This window comes from Nyctibius grandis, chromosome 9, assembly GCF_013368605.1.
Source record: "Nyctibius grandis isolate bNycGra1 chromosome 9, bNycGra1.pri, whole genome shotgun sequence".
Taxonomy (NCBI): Eukaryota; Metazoa; Chordata; class Aves; order Nyctibiiformes; family Nyctibiidae; genus Nyctibius; species Nyctibius grandis.
This window is the reverse complement of record NC_090666.1, coordinates 9,056,593-9,081,645: the sequence shown is the minus strand read 5'-3', so window position 1 is coordinate 9,081,645 and position 25,053 is coordinate 9,056,593. Positions and strand designations below refer to the sequence as shown.

Sequence of the window (25,053 nt, the reverse complement as noted above, 5' to 3'; positions counted from 1 at the left end):
GGCTGACACCAGCTTTGGCTCTGACCACAGGAGTAAAACAAAACCCCAGCTCACACGTGGGAGCTATCAAATGCCTCTATGAAATAATAATAATACAGACTAATTACTGCTTGCTTTATCTTCAGACCAATGCCATCTCTAAAGAGGTACTTCCTTTTTCTGCCCTCTCCTTTGCTGTGAGACCTGCAGGCTGAAACTGCTCAAAGCAGTTCAGCTCTGGCACAGTGCTTCCCCTGCCCTGTCTCAGGCCACAACTTTGGGAAACTTGTTTTTATTTGCTTGTGTCACACTGAAGTGTAAATAATAACAGTTACAGTTGCAGTACTTTATTTCCAGGGACAAAAGTAGTAAGCAGTTTTCTAATCCAGCAAAGAGAGAGAAAGGTTAGAGGAAACTCTGGCTAGAAATGTTGTAGCAAATACTTCGGAGTTAGGATGCAGGTGTGTAATGGCCAATGTGCAAAATCCTCTGGAGAAAACACTAAAGCAGCCTGGACTGAAGCTGGCTGAAACCTGCAATTTCTGTTTTGTGAAAAATTCCAGCATTAAAAAACAAGGTAAAAAAACACTAGTTTGTGCCAAACAGGGCAAGCTGCCCATACTTCTGAGAAATCCTGCAGCATCACGAAAAGGTAGGAGGTTTCCTGTCACAACGTGGAGAAGTCCTAGAAGCCCCCTGCCTGGGGAGGCCTTGGGAGCACAGGATGGGGGAAGTCCTGGAGAAGGGGACACGGAAATCCTGGGGTGCCAGGAGCTTGCTGGGAAACTAGGCAGGCTTGAGCTAGGGATCAGCCCAGTGAGCACTTGTCCCTTAGGTCCTGCCTGGCTTTCAGAGAAAGTCGGTCAGTCAAAACAGAAATGTTTCCAAGAAACCTTCTGTCTATGTGGAACTGGCCCTTTACAAAGAAACTGCTATTGGTATGAACATCTGCAGTTATGCGTGGTCTCTCCTAGCCTTAAAATTCTATGAATTGGTGAAAAACATATGATAACAACTGTTGCTGTTAAGAGCAACTTCAGTCTATGTTCAGAATAGTTGAAGTTCAGTCTGGCCTTTCCTGAAAATACAGTTCCATACAACCAAAATAGGTTTCAAACACATAAGCCGCTTTGACTGCATTTCTTCACTAACCTCTCAAGACGCTGTGATCAAGATTTTCCAGATGCAGTGAACCTGGTCCCTCTTGAGGCAACCTTAAGGGTTAATCTTTATTCCCAGAAATTGTTACAGACTTGTCCTCTGGAAATTGGACTCCTTTACAACATGCCACATTGCCCACTCAAGATCAGAGGCAATCAAAAAATCATACAACATTTGAAAGCTTTACTGTGTATGCGTACTCATCTATAGTACCCTGGAAGGAGGAAGTTCATGTGCAACACACACGTGCTGTGTTTTCAGGTTTTCATGAACTGGTAAGTATCAAGGCCAGAGACCTCCTGAAACAATGGCCTCTCCCTGACCTTTTAGGCATTCTTGCTAAGACCAGGCACTTCAGATTCTCCATATCTGCTTTTGACATCCTTGAAGTGCTTGACACGGGGCTGGAGGAATACTCGGAGCTAAGGCTTAGTGAGTCATGTCATTCACATCAAATGAACCAAATTATGTTGAAATACAGATTTAAATCCCTGCATAATCAACATTTATTGGACACAAGTAGAAAGAGAAAGAAACAGATGAAAAGGCAATCAGCACTAGCTGGAACTATACATGTTTTGATTACTTCCTTCTGCAAGTCATTCATAGGATAACGTAACACAGAGGTCAAAGGGATTTTGGAAAGGATGTTGCTAGCAACCTTCACATTCAGGCATTAGTTAGATGTGAAGAATTAACACACGCAAGTGATCCACAGAGCTCAATCTTAAATAGCAACCGCTTTAGCAGGGACCAGTGTTACAGAATGGGAGCACATCAAGAGATTTGCTGGGCAAAGGAAGGAATCCGTTCTCTAAATCCTGTACCTCAGTGCAATGTGCAGCACCATCAAGCACACAGTGACGTTGCCCTGCTTGGGATATGTCCTGGTGACGCAAGCTTCCACCATACAACTTCATTATTTGCCCCTCACTATGCTAGGTGCTAAATGTACCTACAGTACAAACAGCTCTCAGGCTGAGCAGCCAAAGAACACAAAAAAACAGGAGAAAGAACAGATAATTCTCCCTGCTTTTGCAGACAGAAAAATTCTGTGATTTGCCCTTATGGCCACACAGAACTGGGAAATCAACCCTTCATCCCTGAGCTGGAGAAAGACCATTCTGGCTCCTGCTGCAGAGATACTGCTCTCTGTTTCCATTCCACTAGAGCACGTTAGGCTGACAATCCCTCGCAGGGATGCGAGGCTGCGTGTCTGATGCGAGGCTGGGTGTCCGTTCAGTCAGGGCCATACTGATCGTCCTGGAGACAAAATCCCTTTCTGTTAGAGGGGCATTTTGGAGGGGAACGAGGCCAATTCCTTACCTGGACTGGCCAGGCTGCATCCTGACAGGACTAAACATCCATCTTTGGGGAGAAAGGGAGAGGGCAAGGTAAGAAGACAGTGTAATCCTTTCAGCTAAGACTCTGCCAGGGATGCTGCTAATTAGCAGAAAGAGGACGTGTTGTGGCTGGTGAGAGACAGACACGTCCTGTGTTGCGAGACAGTGTCTTCAACCAGCTCTATCTGTGAGACATGTACGCTGTGAGCTCCCTGATTGTGTTTGCATTGCAGGAGCCAACCCAGCAACACCAGCCAAGTCCTTGATGCCCACTGTGCTGCCCTCAGCTTCGTGTGAAACCCGTGATGGGATTTTGGACAGACGAACAGTCTTGGTTGTGAATCCTATTTCCGCTGTTCTAATACAATCAAACCTGTTTTGTGTAGACATACAGAGTGGCTGTGGCTTCCAGGTCATGGAAGAAGGTCAGTACTGGAGCAGCAACTGCATTTCCTAAGCTTGCTCGGGTATCTTCGAGAGAGGAGGGTGTTGTACCTGTAGCTAACAGAGGAAATTAGGAAGTATTTTCAGTTCCTAGACTGATCCAGAACCATACGTGTGTATGTGCGCGTATATCACTTTCACATGCTGAGTTTGGAAAAGTTTCCAGCAGAGACTGCTAAAGTTGGTTGGTTGGTGTCTGGTCTAATTTATACTGAGCTGAATCCACAAGAGCCCAATTTAAGTTTGTGGGGTTGTGTGTGGTTGTGCTTGAGATCAGCACTTGTTCCAGCACCCCTGTACCCAAGGACAGCCCAAGCACACATCCATTAGCTGAGAAGAGCCAACAAACTAACCACCAGGCCCTGCAACTTTCTTCCATAGATTTTATTAAGATTCCCTGATAACATAAAAGGAATGATTCATAATTTTACGTCTCTGTGTACTTTCCATTTGGGCTAACATGTCCTCAATTTCTCCTCAATACCTAAGCATATTTATGTGCTTAAGATCTGCCTTACAGATCTTTTAATTTGGCATATTCCTGAGACACAGCTAACTCCATTGGGCACATAAGCTCCTGACTAAACCTAGTACGAGCAGTTCAGGAGATGAGCTGAGACTGGTAACAGGAACAAGCTGACCTCTACAGAAGTAGAGATTAAACATGTTCAGCTGCACACTAATGCAGCTACCCAACACAAGCCCAAGCCATGCTGGGCCAAAATGTGCTTTAAGAAATTCTGTAAGTACCAGTGAAGGCCTTAGCATGATGGAGAGCTGGCACAGAAGTGAGGGGAAAGGGGTGGATGCAGGTGCTGTTTGTGCTGTGCAGTCTTTTGTGAAGAAGGGAGGGCAAGGTCTGGTCTTCAGCCTGAGCAGATTCCTCACTGCTACTAAGCTGACCGAGCTGCTTTCAGGCCTTTCCCTAAACAGATCGTAAAAACCTGTACAGGTGATTTTTTTATGAGCAAAGAGGGAAGCAACGGAAGCAGAACAGAACAACAGCAGTGACCTCCAAGCCTCTGCTCGGGGAAGAGGGACAGCCCACGGACAAACAGCCCAGGGACAAGGTGTGTCATGCCAGGCTGCAAAAAGGGACAAGGCTGCTTTAAAGGTCCTTGACACGGGCACAGTGCTGATCCCAAAACCATACCCCTGTGCCTTGCTCTGGCTGCAAAGCACCTCCTGTAATTGGCTGCGAGCTTTAGAGAATGAAATCCAATTTACCTGCCACAAAGAAGAGCTGGACGGGGCCTCCCCAGAGCGTGGTGGGTAAAGGAGGGCTGCCAATTCCCATCCCCGAGCTGCTCCCCTCCCAGCCGGATCCGGAGGGAAGGGGGAAGGGGCAGCGGTGGCAGTAAGCGCAGGAACAATTCACTGGAGAGCCACATCGCTCTTTGCAGTTTGCCCACTAATTACTATTAAGCCCTGGTTCCTTTTTGTGTTCCAAGGGGCGTCTTCAATGTGGCACTGCTTCTTGGGCCTTTCATGCGGCCGGGCTAACCCCTGAATAGCAGACTGCGCCCCCCCTTCCTACCTCTCTCTCTCCCCCTTTTTCTTTCCCCCTTATGCTTTTCTGATAGTATTTTCTGTCCATGTTGTGTAAGGCCCTAAATGAATCTTGACTGCCCCTACGGCCGACTGGAGACGCACAAAAGCAGCCCATTCCAGTGGCCACAGCGCCATTGTGTGCCCTAACAATGCACTAATTGGCGGCGACAATTGTGCGGCTGGGGAGGAAGAGGGGCCGTGGGGGGGACGTGGGTCTTTTCCAATCAGCGAGGCTGGTCAATGAAAAGAAGAGAAGGGGTGTGAGGAGCGAGAGATACGCTCTGCTCCACGTCTCTGCCGCATCCCTGCCAGTCCCAAGCAGTTTGCTCCAAGGTTCCCCCCGAATTCCTACGGAGAAGGGTAAAGCGAATAATTTTAATGGGTGGCTATGCAGAGTAAGAGATGTGCAAACTAAAAGGGTCATCTCAATCTCCCAAGCTGTCTCACCATCCCAGAGGCTGAAGAGCTCATGTGATGAGGACACCACAGAGATATTCACAGAAAACGATCACACACAAAGCCAAGGGGATGCTGGTGCTGCAGCACTCTGCTTTGGGTACGCATGTGGGACAGAGTGCTCACCTCTGACTGAACGGAGCCTAATATCCCCTTTTTTTGCACAAGGACAGTGCGATGCAAGGACAGGGTGTCCTACAGTGCTCTGCTGGGGTAGGTGGTGCTCCTGCAGTGCTGTTGGGAGTAGGGGAACAAACCTGGGCCACATCTTCGGCACCAGCTGAGCTGAGGACCGGAGGAATGACAGGGACATCAGGTGCCATGGAACTGAGGCTGTTTATTGCCACAGTAACACCTCCCAGGACTCAGAGGGAGGGACCAGCCCAGTCTCACACAGATTTGGCTGGAGTGAGCCCATGGACTCTGAGAGCTGCCCCAGTGTGAAGTCAGCCCTGGAGTTTGGAGGCTGATGTATCTGATGAGTGAGGGACAGATTTCAGCTCTACTCATTAGCTTTTAAGATAAAATCCAGGACAGGGAACAGCATGGGCAACGCTTCTGAGAAAGAAGTATGGAAGGCTCATCCAGTTGCCTAGGCTCAAAATTAATTCAGATAGTTGAGAGATGTGGGGTAAGATGCTGAAGCGCTCAACACCTACCCACCTGTTTTCCAAACAGCCCATATCGGCTCCCTCAGAGAACAGTAAAGACCAGCAGGTGTGGAGCATCTGGTTCCTGCCAGGGAAAGCAAAGCAAGCCAGGCTGGCAGCAGCACTTGGGTTTATGAAGGGCTCTGAAATGTCACTCCTCGACAGAGATGCTTCTCTTCTTTGAAGCTGGCTAATTTTTGAGAAGCATTGTGCAGAGCAGGGTCAGGAAGCAGGTAACTCTCCCACCCCTCGCAGGACAACTGTGGGACTGCTATGGTGGGGAACGCTTCTGCTAAATGCTTTGATGGAAAAGAATTACCTCCTGCATTCTGTAAAGAAGCAGGAAAACACCTTCCCATGCAGTGGCATCTAACCGGGTAATAACTACATAGGAACCACCTCTAGTGGAAAAGCAATACTTTACTGCAGCAAGAGTAACAGGTTCCATGTATCTGCATGGCCTGGAGAAGAAATCTTGCCATAACCTCATGAAGAGCAAAGACAATGAGCAGGGAGGACAAACTGGAGCTGCAGACCCATGGACAGGCAGGCACTGCGTCTGGATCTAAACTCCCTGGTGCTCTGACTGATTGGGACTGGCATTTCAGTTTGGTCCACTACATATAAACACTGAGCTCAGCTGCAAAGTCTGGTCCTGCAGCCAAAATATCGAGGGGAAGACTACTGTGAGCCCAACGCGAGAAGCAGAGCTGCAACAGCCTAGAGCTGAAAGCATGCCAAGTCCAGGGTACGCTGTGTAGAAACCCTGGGACACTGGACTCTTGCCCTTTTCACCTCATGGCCAACCTGAGCACAGTATTTTTCTTAATGTAATCTCTAAGCTTTTATGGGTCATTGTCAGCATTTCTACGAAACACCAGAGGACAATTCAGTTCAGATACATCCCTGCTCCCGGGAGGAACCCTCATCTCTCTCCACTGATTGCAAGGTGGACTTGTCAGCTGCGTTAGGCTCCTAAAATTTGGTGGTGGCAATATCCTCTCTGAGACAAAATCGCTAGTTACCTGCTCTAAACATAGTAAACATGGCACTTCTGCACGCCCTCCCCTAGCAGGCCTCCACACAGCTCCTGCCGACAGCTATGGAAACATTCCCATGGATTACCACGGGTGCTGGAGGAGGGCCTTATATAGTGCGACTTCTCTGCCTCCCCTTTGCCCTAAACCCTTCACAGAAGTACTTTATTGTTTTATGACAGCGCAGTAACACTTGACATAAATCTCTGAGCACAGCTAACAATGTCAATACCGTGTAAATACCTACAGTAGAGACCCATATTTTATTACACTTTTGCCCTCTTTTACCTGCTATCACCCAGGGTTAACTCCGTGCTAGATGCACTTGCATTTTACAAGGAATCTGCCAATTTTATACACTGCTACAGCTCATGTCTCTAAACACTGAGAGGCCAGCTCTGGTTCTTTCACAAACTGCAGCTTTCATTGGAGTCAGCAGAGCTTGTTTCTGCTTAAAGGATCGATCACGCTGTCTGTTAAATCAGAAATGAGCGCTCTTCAGAAGTGCAGAATCCAAGCCAGAACAAGACATTTTGCAATATGTACACAACAAACAACGTCCACCAGTGTCACAAGCAATTGCGTGCCAATGTCTGATGACAGAATGGTGCTGGGGTCTCAGTTCTTCCACCCTAACCTTGCTGCCACAGGAGTCTGTATCTCCTGCTCTCAGAAACCAGTGGGATTACTTGCAGGGCAAGGCACAATTCAGTGGAGAGACACTGATCATGTTTAATGACTTAGCTGCTGTATTTTAGGTACCTGCCTGCAGTGTCATTCACAAATGAGATTAATTTATAATCTTTAGTGCTATGAAAGCACTTTGGACTGAACTGCTCCATGCACACTGATGACATTTATTACCTTCCTACACAGAATCAGTAACTTGCACTTTCTTATTTTTAAACAATACTTAACTTTACTAACAATTCCTTCTTATTCACCTGTAAATACATCATATTGTACCTACACGATAAATACATGGGAACTTTCAAGTCAATGAAAGTTCATCCCTTAACACAAGCTCTTATCTGACTTCTCTTGCTTTCCAGATGAGCCTCGCAACTTCATTATTAATATCTGAGGCTAATGCCTCAAACTCAATTATAGAAAATCAAAAGTCACTTACTGGAAACAGCACACTGACTTTTTAGCATGTTTACAGCCTCAATACCAAGTTTTATATTTGTCTGCTCTTAAAATGGTAGGAATTTACTCCTGCTTGCCTTGGAGACTTTGTCTGGTTTTATTTGTGACACCTGATTATCAGAGATGCTTTTCACCACCTTCGTATAGTGATAATACTCAGGCCTCTAGATGGGACCACTATTTTGGAGAGTATTTAGTTAAACAAGAACTATTTTAAAAAGACAGTCCAGAGCTACGAACACACAGTCCCAGAATATTTTCGTGTGCCTCTGCATGCCTTTCACTGAAAAGGTATGGTAAGCCTCAGACCTGGAAGGTCAGTCTCCATCCCTAAGGACAAAAGGAGAAAGCTAGCTCCATTTGGGTTACTCTATTACTGTAATCGGGATTGGATCATACATGTTGTGTAAAAGTTGAAAGAAAAAAAATATTTCTTTGAGCCTGGAGCACAGTTCTGGACAAGGAGTTTGTACCACTTGATTTAGACAGTGTCCTCAGGACTTCATAATCTTGTGGACTCTGTCACTTGTTCCCAGAAGAAGGGCTGCATTCCAGTTCTGCCACATTTTAGAAAAGCAGTCAACTTCCCATATTAAACCAAACACTGTTAATTTTGATCTAAGAGCTAGAAGGGTAACTTTTTAAAAATGAACTGTCCTGACCTTTAAGAGAAGAGCTGGAGCTGGGCTTGGCACACTCAGGTGATATGAACCGTAATACCACTCACGGGACTTGGCCACAGGAGATGATCACTCTCCTGGCTCAAGCTATTGTAAAGCATTTAACATGCAACGAGAACAAGAAAGAACAAAATCCAAAAGACTGGCTGTTGGACCTAAGGGGTTATAAGATTTGCCCACGATCTAACATTCCCAAACACAAAAGCTTATGTGGTTATAAAACACCGACATGTCCCACCAGCATGAGGAGTATGTACCATGAAGAGAACAAGGTGGGTGGATACTCTGTGGGTGCCAGCCTGTCCCACTTGCTCAGCATCAGAAATAAATGCCACTTTGCTACCGTTTCCCCAGGGACCTGCAATTCACAGTCCGACTGGTACTTTCTGTGGCCTGCTGCGTTAAAGGCTAGCTGATAAATTAACACAAACGATTAGCAGAACAACCCAAAAAGCATGGCTTTTGGGGGCGTGCGTGCAGGAGTTAAGAGCAGGGCTGTCAATATATGGTTTTATCGGCAGAGTTACGCTTCCCTGGAGGGCACAGCTTTCACGTAATGACAATGTACAACAGGGAGAAAAATTCCACCACTTTAGCTCCTGACTGAAACCAAAAGAAATGTTGCTTGAAACTCCAGCCCCGAGTTGCCCATGACAGTTATTGGAGTATGTCCCTTCAGCAGCTCATTTCAGTGACGGTTCATACGCTGTAAGAGAGCACAACAGAGAGGCTGGGAAGGGGCAAAGAGGAGAAAAGAAGCCGTGTAAATACAGCCACAGGAGGACAAAAAAAACAACCAAAGTGCTCCTCCTAGGCTCCCCAGACCCCATGGTCTCTGCTCCGTGTTGATGCTTTTTCCCACCATTTCTTACAGGGTGAAGTGAGGAGGGGAGGTGGCAGTGAAAGGGGAAGGAGACATCATAACGGAATTTGCTCACCTTGTAAAGCAAATAAGGAGGAAGAGAAGGTCTTGCACATGGTTTTCTTGCGCAGCTTGTGTGGTCCTGGTCAAACATTAACTCATTGCCTGTAGCTGATTTCATCACAGGGATGAAGTCCAAAGGTTCCTGCAGGAGAGAGGATTGACATTCCTGGTGGACTTCTGGTCTTTCTGAGGAGGGGCAGGAGGGCAGTAAGGGAGGGGATATATCCTTCTCTTCTAAGGCCACGAGAACATGGGGCTAGGTGTGGATTTCTCTGTGGACCATCAGACAGGGGGTTTAGGCCCATGAGCTCCCACCACAGCTCAGCACTGCAATCCTTATGGTCACCAAATCCACCTCTCCAGGGAGCTGCAGAAGCTCCTCAGCTGGTGCACTGGAAAAAGCAGCCCAGAAGAGCAGGAATCATGCCTGCTCCTACATCCGTTGGTTGGACAGCCCTTACAACATGGGCAAAATCCTGCCCTCCCAGCCCTTCCGTGGTCCCTTCAGTCCAGCTGGGAGATGTCTCCCTTACTTAGGTTAGGATTCAAGGCCCTTAGCCTGGACCCTTCTGGCAGAGCTCCATTTGACAGCCATGCAGTGGGGAGCTGCCTCCCTGTGCCTCCCAGGAGCTCCGTATCCAAAGGTGCCCAACAACAACAGCTTCCAATAAGGCCCCCTGGGAGCTGCTGGGGGTCAGCACCATTAAAAATCCAGGCATTTGTGGCTTTCAAAAAACACTTAAGAGATTTAACTGGGAATCCAAACCCACAAAGCCTGATGCAGTCCTTGACAGTATTTCCAGAGACCTTCTGGCTCAGAACCAGGAACAGTAACTACTATAATTTGCTTAGATTTGGAAGACTTTCACCAGCAGATTAGCATTTTTAAGGAAACTAGCATTCTTTCAAAACTGTCCTACCCACGGGGCAGTACCCACCAGAAGGCAAATTAAAAAGGACGAGTAACTTTTTTTTACTGTTTATTGAGAGTTGCCTTTATACAGGAGGGACTGGTGCTCTGATGCTGTCATAAGTGAACCCAAATAGACCCTGCTCAAGTGCTAACAAGCAATTCAACTTCCTGAATTTAAATTATAACATTATTACACATCAATAATAAATTAAGACTATTGCCTAGTAGATGCAGACAATTTAAAAAAAATCCTTGTCAAAAGTAAAAAAAAAATGCAATACAAACACAGGAACAATGAAACACACATAATGATGTTGCCAATAAGTTAACAGAGTAGCACACACACGTAATGGTTTTCCGAAAACTCAGGGTGAACTGCCAGTGATGCTAAAATCCATTGCAAGTGCTGCAGGTGAGCTGGTGCTCTGGTGGGAAGGAAAGCGCAGGCTGCCAGGGACAGCACCAGCCACTGCATTCTGCTGCTCACGCCTGGCTTCCCCCTGCTTCTAAGTGCCTCGACTGAATTAAAGTTCATTTGGAAGCTGCCTTTATCGCTTAAAACCTTTCAAACACACATTTTGCTCATGAACTCTTACTTTTGCTTAGCTCAAGTATAGAAGGGACCAGTATAAGCTAGTCTGATATCACGGGTATCAATGCCATCAAAAATCAGTCTGAAAACATACTTCAGTTTAAGCAAGACTGACTTTATAGACAAGTGCATAAGCAAAACTGAAACAAATCCTTTTTCCACCAAAACAATGCTGCGTATTCAACGATTTCTATTGGTTTAACGTGTGGATTAGACACCAATAAATAAATAATTGAGCCACAGACACTTATACATGTAGACAAGGCCTAATACACTTTGGTCCTAGACAGCTGATAGCTCTCCAGGCCTGGATTTCTCCGATGCTGTCCACAAGTGGTATCTTTGCGATTTGGATTAATGGCCACCCTAAGGAATTTGGACAAAATTGGCATTTTAAGATATAACCCAAGCCAATGTGTGCACACCAGGGTTTTCAAGTAAAGAAGGACTTTGCACATTATCATCCAGGCTGTCTCCTCACTACGCTGCTAAAATGCAGCAACAGCACTGCCGTTGTCAAACGGGATTCCTGCTACTGGTGTCAAACGTGGACGTAAAAGATGGACGTGGGCTGACATGTGCTGGAAGAGGTAGCCACATACTTTAGCAAAAAATGCTAAAATTTAAGCAGGTTAAACCTCTCTCTAAGGTAATGCTGACCAAACCCTGACCGGGTCAGCCTTCAGGGGAGCAGGCTGCATTAAAATTAAGCTTTGAGGCAACGCCTTCACTCCCACAGCACTGGACCCAGCTGTGCCATGCGGGTAGGGAGCACCGTACGGGAATCCCTCACCACATGGTGTGGGCTGGCCAGTGGGTTGAGGAGGAGCAAAACTGCACGTGACCTGATCCTATTTTAATGCCCAGTGCTCACCATTATTATATACGCACAGCTCCTGAAGGTCTCACATAAGCACAACCACATTTCTGGCTGAAGAGAAGCCCAGCTAGTCTTCAAAATATAGGTGAGAAAAACCAATGCCATCTCCATACTATCTTTTCTCATATTTCCCTCTCAAAACATAGATAGTAAACAAATGTTATGGTCACCACTCCTAGCAGGATGGAAATTGCTATGAGCAGGGTTTTCAAGCTCCAATGCCAAACACGCATCATGGCATAGCATTCCTGACAAAATTCTTCACTTTTGAAAATTTAAGGCACCAAACTGAGCAAAAGTGAGGGGTTTCCATGCAGCTTGGTGTCTTCAGAGCTGGTATATACAGCCTGTAGAGCTCACTGCATGAGGGCTGAACAAGCAAACTGATTTACTCAGCTGTCCCTGCAAAAGAGCATGCGCAGTCACAGGAGAGTTTCAGTTTAAGCCTACAAGTTAATCGAACAGCAGATTCAATCAGGAAATCCAAAACAGGAAGATAGACACTAATATACAGTACTGTAAGGCACTCTACTGGGAAAGGAAAATTGGAAGAAAAATTATGAAGGAGAGAATGATCAGACTTGACTGGTTCAAAAGCAACACAATGAGCTATGAAGCTCAAAGTCTAGCTGTAGGCTCAGCACTGTGAGCAAAGACAGGGACAGAGACAGTGAGAGAGAGAGGGGAGTGGCTTGCAGCTGAGCAGCAGGAAAAAAGAGAGATTATTATTCAATTACATTTCTTTTATACAGATCAACAGTCAGCTGCAATCCAGGCTGTGACCTTGGGAAGCCCAGGAAACTCAGTGGCTTCTGTTGCTACAGGGGAAAACCAAAATACAACTGTGCAGCTTTCCCCATTTCATTGTAAACAGACATCCTCTGCTTTTTTTTTTGTTAAGTCTTTCAGGACATTATTATCAATCCATTATAATATACACAGCATTAAGAGCAGCTGTGACATGAGGAGCTCTAGAGGTACCCTGATGATTCACTCCTAACAGGGCCACGAGAGCCTGTGCAGTATTGTGAAAAACCCAAGTTCCTCAACAAAAAGTACCTTCTCTCACTTATCCAGGAAACCCTCACAACTGCCAATTCCTATCATCCTAGCAATGAGCTCATATTGGTATGTGCCAGCCAGGATATTGTGTCATATCACAAAGCCATCATTTTTCATCACCTAAGAGAGACAAAGAAAAGCAATAGAAAGATTTCTACATAAGAGACCCAAATTTCTCTTTTTATAGGTTGATAATATAAAAAAAAGCTGCGGTTTGCATCCCCTAGGTATGTCCTTCTCCCCATTAGAGGAAAGCTAGAGGGTCAGGGTAAAGAGGAAAAGAGACTTGAATAAGGATCTTTACAGTGTCCCAGATTAAAATAATCTCAGACTAACTAAACTGAGATGAGGAGTTTCTAAGTAGTCGTAGAGAGTCAGGCTATATTCCATTGCAGTGAAGCACCCTATTTCTACACTGATTACAAGTTCTGTCAAGCAAAAGCAGTAACTGGATGTACAGATCAATTCCTCCTCCATCATCTATGAAAGCACCTTCTCTGTGAAGAAGACAAACAGCACCTTTTATTCTTGATTTGCAATTAAATGCTACTGTTCAAATTTATTTCATGCATGGGTAGGACGAGACTACAAGTCCTAATACATAATTTTACCTCTGTGTGTGTGGGGAGAGAGTTATCCAATCTGGAAAGGTACTTTTCCAGCTGATGCCCACCCAGAAGTCTGCAGAGCAGAGCCACGTGCAGGCTAGGGGCTGCAGAATGGGAAAAGAGTAGCAGTGGGAACCAGCACACAGCACTGTTAGTACAGCAGAGACAACCACGTAAGGGTACAGCGTTGTCTGCACCCAAACCACCTACAGAACCCCAGGCTGCGTCTCCTGCTAGCAGATGGCTCTTGCAGGACAACTGTCCTTTTAGAGTTGGGTCTTTTGAGAGTTAGTAACTTGAGCAGTAGTTTCAGTTTATTTTTTTGCCTTGCAGACCTGAAAAATGAATAGCGCTTGGTCCTACTGCATTGGCACCTCCTGGGGGCAGGATCAAGCCTTTCATTATGCTTACGAAAGGCAGTGATAGAAGACTTTATCTTACCTGTTCATATGGAATAACTTTTTTCAGATAGGAGCTAGGCATCCCTGAGAGGAAAGCATCTTCCACATTACAGTCTGCTCCTATAGCTACCATGAGAAGCTGTATTACTTTTCCAAGGTAGAAATGAACATGTATCCATTTTAGGAACTGGCTTGTTTACAACAACATTGGATTTTAAAGAAATGAATCCCATCTGTATTGTACAGTATCCTTTTACATAGTGCATTGGACACTGCCAGCATACCGTAACAACACGCATTTGCTCTTTGCTGTTTGTAATGGCAGTGGTTCCGGACCCATGATTAATTCCAGTGGTTTTGCCAACATCATACTATTTTTTTCTTTTTCTGCAAATCTCCGTTAGCAAAGAAACTGTTCTGCAATACCTGTACAAACCCGGAGTAACTCCAACGCTATGTTGTTATTCCAGAATTCAACTAGAATATCTAACCACCCACACAACTAGTTCTTTGGAGATCAGGACATCTGTCAAAGTAACTAACAGTTTGCAATGTCTGAACGTTGATTCCTTGACTCCATAAGGTTTTTGACAGTGCACACAAGCAGCCTTCTCTAAACCAAGGTGGACGTGAACCAGTGCTGTAAGGTTCTTAAATACCAGAGCACTATGATATGAAAAACACCACTTTTTTTTCTTTAATGACCCACCATTATGTCTAGAGCTAATTCAAAGTAGCACCTGCCAGATTCTGACAGTTTCAGAGCTACTGGCTTTGCCACAGGGCTAGCTGTGGTGACACATGCTGAACACCATGGGAGCGTACTGTTTATTCAGCCAGTACCACTGCAGTTCCTGTTTGCATGACTAATTCCACAATACTTCCCCAGTGTTTGCATTTGTGAACATGCAGGGAATTCTTCACGTGGGAATGGACTTGCAAGGAACATTATATCTTTAAGGATGATAGCCGAAAGCAACTCATTTCACATGAGGAACAGTGAGCTGAGACAGAGACTGCCTATGTAGGGAAAGCATTAATTTTAGTGCAAAGGTGCATGATTCACCAGGTTTATTAAATATGGGAATCCCTATACTACTTTGCCAAGAGCATGGAAAAACCCTCACTTCCTTCCAAAGAATCCCACTGCAAGAAGGACTTCTGGAAAAGAAAGGCACTGGTTGTCTCATGTATATAGATATCAACATGCTTCTATATATATATATAGTAGTTGCACTCAAATTTGAGAACGCTCAGATTCAGCTACTTTTTTTGACTGGAGGCTGGAAAGGTAACCACTTATACTTCAGTACAAGGCAATTCGTTGTAGCATTCTACCTTTTAACATAAGTGTGATGTGCCCTGTTCTTTTATTTAAAATACTTCTGCAATTAGTGAGGTGCTTCGACGATCAAGACTGCTTTCTGCCTTGAATACAACAGCCTGCAGATTATATAGGAAGCAAAGAACAGTATTCTGCATTTTCACAAACCTATGTGAGAGGAGAGGAAAAATACACATGCATGTGACTATATACATATATGTGAATGCTGCATATGTATGTAATACACATATTACTGCAGGGCCTGGAGAAAGAGTTAAGAACATGGACTGGAGAGAGGAAGATCTCTAAGTGCTCACTGGAGGTGAAGCTGCAATGAATTAAACGTACTGCCAGTGATGACACACATCTCTCCAGTTAAATCCATCACGTATTCCCCTTTCACAGGATATGTAATTTACCACGTTTACTACTTCCCTGTGTTCCAGGTGTGTGGAGCAAAACCTCAATGAACTTTGCTCTCCACCATGGAAGTCACTACAGAAGTATAAAATCCTTTAGCACTCACAGAGAACACAGGACAGAAATTGCACATGAACACAGCAAACGAGCGTTTCACAATGTTGGAGGTATTGTCTAACTAACGTGGGCAAAACCACTTTCCTGACTATCAGTCTAACAGGTTCAGGTTAGAGAAACATTTAGAGTGAACTTCATGAAATAAAAACAAAACCATTGCAGACACTTAAAATGACTTAAAACGCAAGACCAGCAGGAGGTCAGAACCAACATCACGTTACTGAAGATCGTGACAGAGTGACAGAGCTTGACTGATATACTCAGCCTGAACAAAAACAGTAGCAAGTCCCCTACCTATGTGTGTATGGAATAGTTCACTGGGGTGGTTATAAATATATAAACATAGCTGAAGGAATTATTCTGTGTCTTATGTTTGCAAGCACCCTGAATAAGGTTTGATGGGAGATACTTTTCTCAGGGAGGAGTGATGTAAATGCACTGATCCTTTAAAAATAGCTCTCTGGAAACATGAGAAAATGGAGCCATGTGTCCACATCAGAAGGAGCAGGTGGGTTTAAAATCATCCCTGCCCTACTGGGTTCCATGAAACACCTCACCAGGACCTCTGCCAAGGCTAATAATAAATAAGTAATACACATAAATAAGTAGATGATTCATCCATTCTAAATGAACAACATAAAAAATAATGTCATGGCAGCAAATATTATCCGCCTTGAGGAAAAGTCTTCTCCAGAAGTGGAAAAGAAAAAGTTGGGTGTTTAATTAGCTAGACCTAGAGCATTTCAAGTAAACCACATTTTGTACAAGAGCTAGCAGCTGGACTTCCAATGCAAAATGCAGTTTCGCCATTAGTATTTCAAAGCCAACATGGCTTTATGGCCACATTGGCAGCTGCTATTCACAGATGAAGAAGGTCAGATACTATTTTGCAAACAGATTTTTGCCTAGCTAAGCTGAGAAGTTGTTTGAGCTGGCGGCTGGGAAAGGGATTCTCTTCAGGCTGGCCACTGCCTTAAGGAACTCATGTGTTCTGATATGACAACTCAAACATGTTGCAAGACTCTTCGAAGTTTTCATCCATATTCAGTTGCCTCCAGAAGGATTTCTGCTTCTTCTGCAATTCTTTACGGACACACCTGGGACATGGTACAGCCTTCACTTTGCACTCAGAGTGGAAGACAGCACCACAGCTTTCACACCTGCAAACACAAATTAGTGTCAAAATTGAATGACAAAATAGGACCAGAGCATGCAATGGACTTCACATGGATTGTGGGCAGTAGACATTCCTTCAGACAGTTCTGGTAGCTCAAAGAGTGCTATGTTTCAAAAGAGTGGAGCTGTAAAAGACACTGGCTTGCCCACACCTCTGCTGGTGTAAAGCTATTCAGGATCACTAAAATAAGTTGACTTGCATCCATGTTCAGTTGCTGAGAATCTCTCCCAGCACTTCTGCTTCACAGACAAAAATTTTTAGAAGAATTAATACTTATCTTCTTATTAGCTAGCATTCAGGTCTATCACAGAATAGACACCAATTTTGTTTTATGAAAGACAAGTTTCCTGCTTTAGCTTGTAAATGAAGAGTAACAATATTTCCATTAAGATATATTTCAGCATTTGCAACAGTCAAGATATGACATTTTCCTCACTGAAGTTCCAGTGGTCAGCTGTTCTGGAAAGAGTAAAGTACAGTTCACTTCAACAGCAGGAGTAGTCGTCATTCCACAAAGTAAGAAATGAAACAGAGGTAGGTGATATTTTCTGCTCTGTGTCCTGTGGAAGATTGGACTAGATCAACACAATTACAGCTTCTGGCATTCAAAGGTGTGCTATTCTGTTCTCAAATGTGGTATGACTTCAAATAAATCAACTGCTCAAACAAGATGACTGGATTACTTTTGGGGCACTCTGAGGCAATGGATGTAATGTCACAGCAGATCAAGCCCCAGTTCCAGATGGCTGTGGAGCAATGAAACATCTGGTGATCATGGAGTAGGCTACAACTAAACAGCTGGACATTCTCAGCCTTTCAATGCAAGTAACTACCTGTAGTGGTAAGTCACTACAGCTTTGTAACCAAATGAAAAAAATAAAAGGATGACAGTGACAGAGGTACAAAGTCTTAGATTCCAGTTGCATAATAAAATAATGAAAGCAACAAAACATCAAACTTGAGAGCAATTTTGAAACACAAATAAGGGGCACTGGTCACCCTGGTGATTCTGTGGGAAGTCTTGAAATGCCTCGCACTTCTCCTTTTTCGCAGCTATTGTAGTCAAATGACTATATGAGAATCCAAGTGTCCATTGTTATATCTTTAGAGGGTTTTTTGTTTGTTTGCTTTGAGTTTTTTTTGTTGTGGATTTTTTTTTTTCTTAGAAATAAGGTTCTGTTCTTCAGGACTGTGAAGAAAAATTGACAACACGAAGAAACAAACCCCAAACACTGAGAAGCCATAAGGCAAACTGTAGTATTTGACATGCAGTCTGGCAATACTGAAAGAAGTCCATAAGCTAATATAACTTGTTAGCTATATGAGCTGCATCTGCATCTCAACTTGTAACTTTTAAAAAACTGTTCCTGATCTGGTTGCACTTTAAGTTTTATGCATGGGTCCAAACACTGTGTAAATTTTAGTAACTGCAGAGCTTTGAGAAGGCTATGCAGAGGTTTAGAGAGGCACATTTCTAGCTAGCATGAACTGATAAAACTCAAATGACAAGTAAGAAAAGGAAGGTTAAAGAGGCTAAGTATAATGCTGTATATCTGCTAATTACTATGCTCTCTTGCAGTGGAACTTGACTGTCATATTTCTAAGTCCAGCTAGTGAGTCTAAAGCTGGTTTTGAATCAAGAAACAGGCCCACACAGAGATATTTATCATTTCTGTGCTCAGAGAGTGTGTTATGGCTCTGATCCAGTGAAGCACATAAACACATGCTTAGGACTCATATCCCAATGATTTCCTTGGGATTACTGGTCTGCCTACAATTAAGCATGTGCTTACGTGCTTTGCTGGATTGTGATCTCCATGAACAGACACACTAATGGATGAGGAAGAGATAGAGAGGACAGCAGTATCTTTAAAACTTTACATCATTCTGAACTGACACTAATGGTGATTTTATCAAGCTAATTCTCCCTTGTTAGTCAGCAATTTACAGTGTCCTGGAAGTTGCTAGAGGGTAATGATTGATGAGGAGTGTAATTTTGTGCTCTCGCATTGCCACTCCCTACGCTCGCTCCATGTTTCTCCACAGTATGTGTGGAGGTGACAAAACTTATCAGAAATTGCTGCTGAAATGGATGGAGCAGGATGAGAGAGGAGCCAGCACACCTGCTCTCCCCAGTCAAAGGCCATCAGCAGAGAAAACAAAGATTGATGGTGTGTAAATTAATACGAATTCATTTTTCAGAAATAAGCTCAGTGGAAAAAATTAACAAACTTCTCTCACATCACTCAGAACCAAAAGAGAGAGAAGAAATGTCTGCACTGTTATTTATTAGAGCTGGCGCAATAGCTGAAGCTCTGACCAGGACCCCTCACTGACAGGCACTAACCAGAGGCAGTGCAACAGCCAGCCCCGCATCTCACAGTCCACTGCACCAGCAGCCACCATTCTGTCGGTCCATTCTGGTGCCCCACCCCTGCCTGCTCCTCTGAAGACCTATTTTCTGCTTTTTCCTGTGAAGGCTGATGTGCTCCCAGCCTCAGCTGCGGAGTGCAGATGACAACAAAACAGCAGCCTGGAAGACCAGTGCTGTAAGCTGGAGAACAAAGCTGCCTCTTGCTCGCCATAGGGACAGGTAGAGAGGACACCTGGGTCACCCTTCACTGCATGCTTGTATCCCCTCACTGCTAAAGAAACTCAGTCACTGGGGCGGGGGGGCAATTCTGATCTTGCTCTGCATTTGGGCAAACGGAAGGTTCCTCCCTTTAAAGTGATGGAGCTATACTACCCCAAGCCATCTACAGCTTTGCTTTTCAGTGTATCAAATACAGTCAGTCTTAACTGACCCTGGAAATGTCAACTGGTTGACCATTCCTAATCTCACAGCAAGAAATTCTCCACTGATACCAAAACCCCCACCAAAATTATATTCCTTCTTAGAATATTACAGATTGCTTCTTATTTAATCCTGACATCTAATATTACCATTAGTAGTTACAAAAGAAAAGCCATCCTACATTAAAAGGATAAAATCATTCCTTGTATGCTGAGGAAATGCCAATGTTAGCATCTCCCATTAAGTCTGGGCATTTGAAACACATACATCAGTATTTGGTAAATTGTAAATTCTGGCAAACTGTTTTCATGCTTCCCACATGTATTTCACAGGCTTATGGCTCAAGTAATTCTAGATTCTGCACAACCAATTGATTATACTCATATATCCCCTCTGTACTGCACCGCCATTTAGATGCCCACGGGTAAGATCAGGTGCCCAAAGAGGTGGGGTGCAACACAATGAGGCCTCAAAGACCTTCCAACTTAAGCAGACAAAATAAACCAGGGATGATCAAGTGGTGGCCCAGGATGTCATCTGAAAGGCAGTTTTATTTGTCTCCTAGGAGCCTTACAGGTTGACAGACTGACCAGCGTGACCATATTGGGATGAAGCTGCTGGCACTAGCAAGGTTTATTAGGACAGCTTCAGTACCATGGCACGTGGGCTGTACCTGTCTGGCATCCAAACACCAAGCAGGGAATCAAAGCAGCTCATGGTTGTGCTGTTCATCCCTGAAATGAACAAACAGTGGATAACAGATATATTGCCTTTCCCACCTCATAAATGGGAAAAGAGGTGAACTGATTTGCTCAAGGTCATCCAGGAGCTCTTACAAGAGCTGAGAAAGGCAAAGATCTCCCCTGTCTCACTGCAGTGCCATATTCACCCATAATACTTTCTCTTCTAATTTTATACCTTAACTTTCTTTTTTTCATTTAAAAAACCCACTTCCTCTGTGCCAGACCTTGCACACATTTGCTCAAGTGAGTAATCCCTTGAAAGGAATTTCAGTAAGGATTTGACTTAGGGCTGAACCCTTCATTGACTAGAACTCTTCAGGTTTTTTTCCTTTCCCTCCACGCAGAGTAAAAACAAGATAAAACTGGGTTGGTCATTGTGTTTTCTTTAGATGATGCAACACATTCACAAAGCATGCAAAATACTAAGCCACCTGTAACTTGGCTATTAAAACCCCCCAAAGAGAAAAACGCTGTAGCTGCAGTAAGCTTTGCATAGGGATTCCAGCGTGATCACCATCCCACGCTACGAACGTGCGCCTGTATGCAAGTATTTCTGAATTGCTCAGATGTGAATATCACAGACGTGCCCTTCAAAACTCTCAGAGACTTTAGCAGAACACAAAGAAAAAGAAAACTAACTAGTCTGTGTTCACTTACTACACAAAAAAAGCCCCAAAGGCAGTCAATGCCTGACACACACACGCAGCAATATTACTACAGTTGCCTAGGAACCAACACAAGGAGTCTGCCTAGGGAGGGACGTCCATGTAGTAAATGAATGGAAGAAAGTTGGCACTAATATGACATTGATTTGTCCCTATAAGGAGCTTGTTAGGATAATGCCTTGTATGACACACTTGCGGTCTTTACTAGACACAGGGGTTTCTTTTTAATACCATACTTAAAAACTGTTCATACTTCAGACTTGTTTTTGAAAAATCTGCCTCTAAAGAGGGGGAAAAAAAAGGCCAAACAAAACCAAAGCAGAGTCCACTCCCCAGCCCCTCACCAGCCCCTCAAATTGTTACATGTCTGAAATTCACTCTAAATGACTAATTCAGTGTTCAGGGAGCCAGTGTGATTCAAAGCATAATCATAGTTTTCCTTTCCATATACCTGTTCATCAGACAGGGGTTACCTTGATAAGCCAGCAGAGCCTGAAGATGCTCCTCATTTATAATGGCACAGCTGGGTCCTGGGCTGGCCCCGGAGGGTACAGAAACAGTGGAAATAAATGTAACTGCCAACCACTAGCACAGCTCATGGGCTGGGGTAAGCGATGCAGAGGGGTGAGCTGGTTACAGGTGGCAGTCCGTGTACAGAGACCGCCAGCCTGCACTGATGGGACTCACCAAGGAGAGTGTCCATGGTTTGCACTCCTGGAACACTCGCGGGGACCAGCCGAGCCACAGCCTGACGCAGCATCTGTGACCAACACCACCACTGGTGCTCTAGTAATGCCACCCCAGAATGGCTGAATGACACGCTACCCGGTGTCCCTGCACAAAAACTGCCAGACCAGGGGCTGCTCCCTTTCACCTAGCGTGGGTTAGACTGAGCTGCTGGAGAAGTGTCCCAGGCCGGGGGGGAAAGGGGGGGGCAGGGAGGATGAATGAGTAAGTCCCTACCCTGGCTCAGCTGCCCAAGGCTTGCCCCTGGGTGCCTCCCCCTCTGCACCACCCCTTACCCCTCGTCGGGTCATGCCAGCACCCACTGCCAAGCTCGACTGCATCCAACAGATGTGCAAAGTGATCAGAGATATTAAAGCCTCACAAATGAGGGGAAAAGCAGACAGCTCACTGGAGGGGAGAGGAAACCACCAGTGCTCCACCGGCCAGGGGAGCCTCAGTGTCAACTCCTCCTCTGCTAGACCCAGAGAAATCGCAGAGCAGGCCTTCATTTTGGGTGCTCACAAAACAAATTGATACAGGTCAGGGCTTGATTTAACCACCTGCTATCCTCCTGTGACAGTTGTGTACACAGGCTGTTACTGCACTGGAGCACAGCAGCAGTGTCAAGCAGGAGCAAGGGATCCTGCAGCTCCCAGATCCCTCTCCGCAGAGCTCTGTCACTCCTGATTAAGGAGGGAAGCGTGTCCTCAGCTCCAGCTGCAGGGATTTATGCTACTTATCTATGTGTATTTCCATACTTGCATCCAGCAGGAGAACTAAGGACTGACTGTCCACCTCAGCACTGCACTTTGGAGCTGTCTGAGTTCAGAGATCCCAAACCAAGCAATGTGACCTGTATGCAGCAGTTCACAAGAAATCAGTAAAGGGACACTAAAATCAGTATTAAAACATTTAATCTGAAACTGGTATGATTACACTTTAGTCAGTGGAGCAAAGTCACTTTGGAAAGGGGAAAAGCCCTAAACATGGTAGATCCACTACCTAAAGAGGCTGAGAAGCCACAGAGATTCAAGTGTTTACATTGCTCAGACATACATCCTCTGCCTCTGCTAGCTGCCACGCCATGAACTGGACTTCACCCCTCTACCTCTCCTATTATTAATGAACTGTATTCACAAAGTGGTGGTTGAAGACCTAAAAGCAGAGTCAAGCAATACTATTAACAGTAATATTAACATACTGCCCCTCAAACGTCATAATTTGACTGCATGACTCTTCAATTTCACATTTTTCTGTAAGTCTCAAGTCTTGGAGTCCTGTGATTAAGCCAGGATTTTTGCCATTAGTAAAAGAGAAAAGGCAAAGGCATCTGGACTTCGTAGCTCTGCCATAATGCTGAAGACATGCCTACCTGGACCCAAGATGGAAAAAAGAAACATTTAAAAAAATAAAGTAAGTATATAAGCAACAAGATTCTTAAGGTAATCTTAGAATTCCTGACCACTTAGAATTGGCAGTGTTGGCTTTCATGGGCTAAAAAGCATTGTCTGGACTACAAGGAACCATATTTGGGAGACGGACAAGTCTATCTTAAAAGGGGAATTTGCGTGAGAAAGGAGGAGGATGAATTAAAAGGTCTTGACTGGCAAGTGGGAAATATCTACAGCGAGGAAGACAACACAGGAGGGAAGCCACAAAATAGCAACTGGAAGCGAAATGGCTGCCACATTCACCCAGCGGGGAAGAGCACAAGGCAGCACTGCAGAGACCTTCCTACTTGAAATAAGTATCTGCCTTTACGCTGAATGTTCTAGTTAACACCACTCTGACGTGAGACAGGTAAAACCAACCTCTAAAGCTAATTCAGTTCCAAAATACCATGCTTGATGAAAAAGCCAGTATATTTTATCTCTTTCTTTTTATGTGTTCTAGATAACATTACTGCACCACCCTGCACAGACAAAGATCAGAAGATTTGGGCCAGAAGATTTTGACCAGTTTTGACAGATTCAGGTGAAATGAAATTATCAAGAGAACTTAGCATCTACTCAGGTGCCTAAGTTTCTTTAAAGAAAGTGCTGAGCCAATCACTTCAGGGTGCTTTGAATCAACTATTAACATTAGAATTAACTATTAAGTTAAGCTCTTTCAAAAATTAGGTACTAAACTACTAGCACAGCTCAGGGGAATTGGGCTTGCAGAAGGCTGTCTAGCATAAAACAAATTAATCAAAGCAAGAGGGAAAATTATGTACTTTGAGTGATGCCTTTGACTTGTGCCAAGGTATTTCCTGGAAATGCTCTGTACTCTGTATTTCAGTCTCTCCATCTAATATCTATCTTTAACGTTCTCCCAACATCTATCTTTAATGTTCTCCCAAATGTTCAAAGCTGTTTTTGTCCAGTGACACAGCATCCATAACACAGCAAGCTGTAATCTTGCAAAGACTTTGGCATGCACATAAAGCTAAGCACAGCCTCAGAGCCTTCAGTAAGACTTCTCGCTATGTGTAGTTAAGTACATTCATAGGTCTTATCAGGATGGTGGCCAAAGATTATAGAGGCATCCAAGCTGGTTGATATAGTCAAGCCTGTTCTGCGGCACGTCTATTTTAAACTTGGGTCTTCTGGTTTGTATCTTAAAAGGTCTACATGTCTTAACTGATCTGCAGAACAAATTAACTTTGCAAAGTGAAAACAGTTTAGCCTTGATAAATGAATACAAACACAAAAGAGCAACTCTCCATGGTTCACATACATCTATAGTCACCACATAAAAGGCAAGGAATTGACTAAATAGTTCCTAACCAAGCTGCTAGCTTTACCAGCAAAACACAACAAATTGCCTGTGAAAGTAGTTACTAAGATGCCGACACAAAGGCAAGACCAAAACTTTATTAACTGGGTAGCATATAATAATCTTAACCATAACTATAATTACTTAATTATCTCATTGGACAGAAAGCACTTTTAATGAATAATTCTATTCTCGTTCCAATGGTATTTTTCTCAGTATTTCTTAAGATTTAAAACTTGTTAAAAATCGTCCTAGGTTATAAAACAAATGCAGCCACACATTATAGACAACAGTACCACTACACAGGCATTTTCTTTTCACTTCTGCTTTTTTGTTTTTAATTTTAGGAGAAAGAAACAAAAACTTTTCACCATGTTAATGAAGAACAAGGAGTATCAGAACAATCTGAGTAGCAGTGCCTGGCTGCTAACAAATGGGCAAGGATAGTTCTAACACGCCAATTTATAACCAGGGCTATTTAAATTTATTTCACAATACT

The 25,053-nt window shown here is 44.2% G+C and overlaps 1 protein-coding gene across 5 annotated transcripts in view; it reads right to left on the bottom strand.

Moving 5' to 3' along the window:
- PLEKHM3 (pleckstrin homology domain containing M3) overlaps positions 1-25,053 on the bottom strand; it is a 107,660-nt gene that overhangs the window by 2,933 nt on the left and 79,674 nt on the right. For 3 of the 5 annotated variants that reach the window (XM_068407423.1, XM_068407422.1, XM_068407424.1), the window contains exon 8: positions 10,339-16,852. The exons of 1 other annotated variant lie outside the window; for it this stretch is intronic. In XM_068407423.1, the coding sequence (XP_068263524.1) occupies positions 16,675-16,852 (178 nt within the window). In that variant the 3' untranslated portion in view covers positions 10,339-16,674. Of the gene's footprint in view, positions 1-9,388; positions 9,518-10,338; positions 16,853-25,053 lie in introns of those variants that run through there. One more of the 5 variants, XR_011048756.1, reaches the window with a different exon arrangement.